Raw genomic sequence first — 6,380 nt, 5'->3', positions numbered from 1 at the left:
AAAAAAAAAAAAAAAAAAGAATGTCCTCTCTGTTCCTCCCATCTCCCACTAAATATTCCGCCCACCTGCAGAATCCACGCTTGGGACTCTATTCCTGTGATTCACAGCTTATCAAAGTGCCAGATAACTTCGGTGGGGGAGTATATCCCCCTTAGCTACTCTAGGGCTTCCTATTTTAGGAATCATTAAGTTTCAGATGTTCTCACTGAAATAGTAACAGGGAGGGGATGAGAAAGGGGACGGTGAGGGCTCTGGGTCACCCAAAGATGGGTGGCGCTCAGGACCAGGAGACATGGCGGTGCCAGCACCCTGTCTGCCAATCATAATTTGTCTAACTGACCTAGTTTAAAGTAATTTTAGGGAGGGCGACTTAGGGCTAAACAGGTTTCTTAGTAATTAACTTTCTAATTGAGTGACCCAAACTTAAAAGTATAATTTCTCGAGTTTTTATACAGTAAGTGGGTTTTTAAGTATAAAAAAAATCCTGCTGGTTCCTGGAATTCTTCAGAGCCAGAATGCACCCGACATTTGTTCACTTGACCTGCTCTGAACTGGAGTATTCTTTTTACAGTCTTATATCCTATTTCCCTTGCCAGAAGGCTCAAGAAACTGAGAAAAACAGAAAGTTAGGGAGCCCCCACGCACAGGCCTCTGACTTTCTCCCAGTTGGTTCCTTACAGTATTGGAGGAGCACATTAATTAGCATCTCAAATTCCAGTTTACTTCACTGTAAAGCGAAAGTAATAGTTTACCCAGATGTTCAAAGCGTTCCGTGTGACGATGCGTTCTGCAAAGGCTCTGCATATATTAATGACATCTCCCGTCGTGATTCCCAGATGGCCGGGCTCACAAACCCACGAGGGAAGAACCCGGCTGATGGGTTCTGTGTTTTTCTGATGAGAAGCTGCTTTAGATTTCCTCAAAATCATTTGATTGCTGCCCCAAATGGAGGAGCATTTGCAGCTGCTGGTCAGGCAACCTCCTCTCCTTGCCAGGAACCCTGCCTGACCCAGGGTGGAGGGTGTGGTCGCAACATCGAGAAGGTGTGGTGACAGGCTGACACACAGTTTTGGGAACAGCCTGTCATACCACCCTGGTCCAGTTGCATAATGGACTCCCAGAGGCCACGATGGGCAGAAGTCATGCAAGCAGCTATCTGGAATTTGGTGGCCCCAACTTTAGGCATATAGGGCATAGGTACTATGTGTAGGTTGGAAGTATTAGAACTTCTAGTTGTTTTTTATTTTCATTAAAAAATTATCTAGGGGGGCAATGGGGCATTATTTAATCCATGTAGACTTTCAGTTTTTGCAAGATGAAAAGATTTTTAAGATAGGTTACACGACATTGTGAATATATTTAACACTAATGAATAGTCCACTTAAAAATGGTTAAGATGGTAACTTGGTAACTTTTATGTCATGTGTATTTTATCACAACTTAACTTTTTTTAAAAGATAAAAATAAAAAGTAATTTAAAAACATTTAAAATGTTTTCCAAATTTTTTTGATAGTTTTTGTTTCCTCTTTAATTTAAGGGTAATGTTAGGAAACAACTCTTTGATAAAATTTAATTGTTTTGAGTGTTCTGTTAATTGTTAATGTCATTAAACTATGAACTGTGCAATGTCTATGGTTTAGAAAGTTACTGAACTTTATACTGTAGCATAGGAATAATATTTAATATCTATCCAAGGACATGTGAATATTCCACTGATAAAATGCATAGTTTGAGCTACTGCTATTAAGCTATTTGAATTTAAAAGCATGGATTAGGCTGATGTGTGATTATTATTATTATTTTTGAGACAGAGTTTCACTTTATTCCCCAGGGTAGAGTGCTCTGGCTTCATAGCTCCTAGCAACCTCAGACTCTTGGGCTAAAGCGATCCTCTTGCCTTAGCCTCCCTAGTAGTTGGGACTACAGGTGCCCACCACAACGCCCAGCTATTTTTAGAGATGAGGTCTCACTCTGGCTTAGGCTGGTCTTGAACTGAGCTCGGGCAATCCACCTGCCTCGGCCACCCTGAGTGCTGGGATTATAGGCGTGAGCCACTACACCTGGCCTAGGCTGATGTATTATTTAATATCTACCTATACTTTCTTCAGACGCTAAAGTTAGACATCTTTCGAATCCAGCCACCAGCAGGTGGGGTTTTGGGGAAAAGAACCCCCCTCTCCATTCCAGAAGCATTCATTGGCCATGGTTCCCCCTCTGCCTGCGGCCAATTGCAATGAAATTCCATTTTAAAGGATTCAGGGAGACTGATAGATGTTATTCTCTAGTTTTAATTAATCTTCACTAAATGGACAGGAGCTTAAAAGATTCTTTTAAAAAACCCCAGCAGATTAAAAACATATGAATAATTTAAGTTCAAGTGGACAAAAAATAAATGGCAGAGCTGACAGTTTGTCATGAGCTCTTTATTTGCCACGTGACAAAGTAGAACTATGATGCTCTAATAAGATTTGGCAAGTCAGCTAAAAGTTTCAAAATGTCTAGAAGATTATTAGAAATATGGATTTACCTGTCGTCCCAGCTACTCAGGAGGCTGAGGCAAGAGAATCGCTTAAGCACAAGAGTTTGTGATTGCTGTGAGCTGTGATGCCAAGACTCTACTAAGGGCGACATAGTAAGACTCTGTCTCAAAAAAAAAAAGAAAGAAATATGGATTTATCCATCCTGGCTAACGATGAGTCTCATCCTAAATGTATATTGTGCCTTGAATAAGTAATAATAGCAATTCATGTATCTAATTTATAAACAAATTAATAAGCATTGACTTAACGATAATGCTAACAATTTTTTGAGCACTCATTTTTTTCCTTATAGGATTGAGAGATCAAAAGCTTTGTGAACCAGAAAAGTGGCCTGTAGGGTGGAGTCTGAGAAGCTAAACTGAGGCAGTGCAGCTAATGTAGCCTGCTCAGCTCACAGTCCTCTCCACATGCCCTTCCCGTGATTATCTAGTTAAGGTTTTACTATGATCGTATGACGTTGATCTCAGGAGACAATAGGTGTGATATTGGTAGAGTAAAGGTTACTTTGATAACGTTTTCTCTGATAATTCTCTTAGATATTTTGTTAAGTGAAAATCACCTTTCTGTTGTTTAAACATTTTGCATTGTTAGAAGGAAGACTGCTTTGATGTTACTTCTTATCCAATCAAGTTAAAATTGTCTAGGTTGGTTGCCTTGTATTTCATTATAAAAATTACTAGAATTGTAACGGAGGCCATATAGAATCGAGAGGCTACTCTTGCTGTTCTCCAGAATCACCGGCCTTCTGACAAAGAAATGGGAAGTTTCCTTCCAACTAATAAAAGCAGCTCTCCAGAATATATAGTATTACGGAAAAGAAGTAATTCATCAATTGTGGTAACACGTACAGTATTTACGGTTCAGATCTGTTTGAGAATAGGTATTATTTTTAATTACTGTACCTGCTTTTCTTCTCTGCATTTCTTCAGGGTTTTCATTAGATTGGAATGTTCCTCCTCTTTCTTTTCCATCACAGTTTTCATTTGCTTAATACCCATCAAGGCCTTCTTCACCTCTTCATCTACATGTGTCTCCCCAGCCGCAGAAAAACCTAAAAGACACATTACAGTTTTTTTCCTCTGATATCTGACCGGATTACAGAACAATGAGCTCGCCAGTCTTTCACATCCCCTAAACAGAGGCTTAATTGTTTTTATAGCCTCATATTCTGAAAGCAGATCAGGATGGATTGGCTGTCAGCTGCCGCGTGGACAGTGCCTTCTGTTCCTCACTTCCCAGCTCCTAAACAAGCCACAGTTCATTTAATCTCATTCTTGTCATTTTCCTCCAGTCTTGTTTTCATGTATCTTTTTTTTTCTTTAGACTCAAGTGTGTTTATATTAGAGACAATTTCACATTGTCTTCACAAACCATTCAGTACAAATGCCTGCCTGGGAATCTCAAATATACTGAACAGTTCCTCTTTTTTTTTTTTTTTTTTTTTGAGACAGAGCCTCAAGCTGTCCCCCTGGGTAGAGTGCCGTGGCATTACAGCTCACAGCAACCTCCAACTCCTGGGCTCAAGCGAGTCTCCTGCCTCAGCCTCCCAAGTAGCTGGGACCACAGGCGCCCGCCACAACGCCCGGCCATTTCATTTTTTGGTTGCAGCCGTCATTGTTGTTTGGCGGGTCCGGGCTGGATTTGAACCTGCCACCTTAGGTGTATGTGGCTGGCGCCTTAGCCGCTTGAGCCACAGGCGCCAAGCCACTTTTTAAATTTTTTGTAGTGATGGGGTCTTGATATGTTGCCTGGACTGGTCTTGAACTACTGGGCTCAATTGATCCTCCTGCCTTGGCCTCCTGAAGGCCAAGGATTATAGGTGTGAATTATAGGTGTGAATTATAGGTGTGATTATAGGTGTGAAGGCCAAGGATTATAGGTGCTAGGATTATAGGTGTGAATCACCATGCCTGGCCCTTGTATACCTTTAATAAAAAATTCATTGTTATTGTCTTCTCACAACAGCCAATGTGGCCTCCTAAGGAGTTTACTCTTGTCTCTGGATTTAACTATAGCTCCCAAGTGAGGTCCATTTTAGCTAATTTATCTTCTAAGTGTTAAGTACCCAAAACACACATCACCAAAAGTCACAAGTGAATGGCCACAGAACAACCAGATTTAATGAAATCATTTATAACCTTTTTTCCCTGCTAACTTAAGAATAATTGCACAAATCACTCTAATTGTTTAAATTTTTCAAAGGCTCGAAAAGTATTTCGCTGTTCGTTAAAGCCTCACTGAGACATCAACCATCTGGCTGACACCAAAAAAATGCAGTCAAAAAGCTGGCAAGTTTTATCTACACAAAGCAAACATCTGGAAATGTGAATGCTTGCAGAGACTTGATTGGAATTTTCTATTTTTATCCAGATGTTTGGCATCATGACGACTTGATTTAAATGCCTGCAGAATGTGTCACCAGGACACGTCGTGAATGTGGTTATCTCTCCACCGCACTCACTGTACGTGCCAGGGGGAGACGCGATGTGTAAACAGGATAAGGCACAGATAAGGAACCGACATACTCTTCAGGTTGCCACTGACAGCCGTTTTATCCTTCCACGTGGGTGCACAGTGACAATCTTTCAACCATAGCAGATACACGGTAAACAGCAGGAGTGGTGGCTTCATGTTCCCGCTGTTACTGCAAAGGAAAAATAAACCCACATCAGGTGCCTCCCCTTAGGTGCGTCTCGGTCAGCATCAATTGAAAACACGTGGGGCTCCCAAGCATTTTTACTGTCAATTTTTCTTTATGACTTTAGACACTTATGCTAATGTGCCTGAGCTATCAGGAGGCTTGACATCCAAGTTAAAACAAACAAACAAACAATCCCAGGCTTCTATTTAGTTTACATTCTTCTCAGCAGTTAAATAAGGTCACCATCTGAAGGGAAGTACTTGACATTCAAGGCGATGGATAACATGGATCACAGCGCTATAGAATCCACGCTCCATTTTATTTCCTGTCAATAGTAAATGTCTCTAAATACAGAATCAATTAAAATACGTTAGAGGCAATTTTTTTCCCTCCAAAATTCTTAGTACTCAAGTGAGCTTTTACCTACAGTGATTCACTACTTGTTTTTTTATGAGTGTAAAAACAGCTTTACACATTTTTCTCATACGCCTTATAAAACCCACACATATTTTTCTTCTCAGATGAATTTCTTTTTAAATTCAATTTGATAGACGTTAGTCAAAAATATTCCAAATACAAAGGTTTAAAAGTTGACTAAGAAAAGTTAAATAAATGACACTAATTGTGTACTTTAATAAAGTTAAATCTATAAAATAAGCCAGATGATCTTAACTTCCCCGCCAGGGGATTTTATTTGCTTTATGTATATTTGCTATTAACCCCCCCCCCCGAAATCTCCATTATTTAATCAACGTTTATAATGTCTCTCTAGCACTATAAAATATTAACAGCTGAACTAGTACTTATGCAGTTCCCACATCTCATATGCATCATTTCAACTAACTCCTCTTTCGCTTAATGCCCTACTTACCAAAGGAAACTTTTGAATATTTACCATTAACTTTGCAATATCCCCAGTGAAGTTGCTAACAGCTTCTGGAAGAACCTTCACTTTTCTCTGCTTTAATTTTCATCCGTGGCAGGGATTTAGCTCTGTTCTATTAATTTGATGACACAGTTCCTAATCCTATTAACCCCACATTTTGAGATTAAGAGTGTGGTCTAAAATTTGGTAGGGTTTAAGAAAGAAACACTAGAGGGCAGACTGTGTACACGATCAGGAATAGCGAGCTTGCGCTACCTTATTTTGCATAAATATGTTTTGATCAGACTCATTAAAGCAGTGGTTCTCAACCTT

At 39.9% G+C, this 6,380-nt stretch overlaps 1 protein-coding gene across 2 annotated transcripts in view; it reads right to left on the bottom strand.

Annotated features, from left to right (window-relative positions):
* CLUL1 (clusterin like 1) overlaps positions 1-6,168 on the bottom strand; it is a 26,346-nt gene extending 20,178 nt beyond the window's left edge. The window contains exons 1-3 of one of the 2 annotated variants that reach the window (XM_012802045.2): positions 6,085-6,168; positions 5,067-5,185; positions 3,444-3,592 (exon numbers count right to left, since the gene is read on the bottom strand). In XM_012802045.2, coding sequence (XP_012657499.1) covers positions 3,444-3,592; positions 5,067-5,172 — 255 coding nt within the window. In that variant the 5' untranslated portion in view covers positions 5,173-5,185; positions 6,085-6,168. Of the gene's footprint in view, positions 1-3,443; positions 3,593-5,066; positions 5,188-6,084 lie in introns of those variants that run through there. The other variant, XM_023510258.1, reaches the window with a different exon arrangement.
* Between the last annotated feature and the right edge of the window lie 212 nt (positions 6,169-6,380).

This window comes from Otolemur garnettii, unplaced genomic scaffold, assembly GCF_000181295.1.
Source record: "Otolemur garnettii isolate 467f Iridium unplaced genomic scaffold, OtoGar3 scaffold00012, whole genome shotgun sequence".
Classification (NCBI taxonomy): Eukaryota; Metazoa; Chordata; class Mammalia; order Primates; family Galagidae; genus Otolemur; species Otolemur garnettii.
This window is presented reverse-complemented; position numbering and strand designations above follow the sequence as displayed.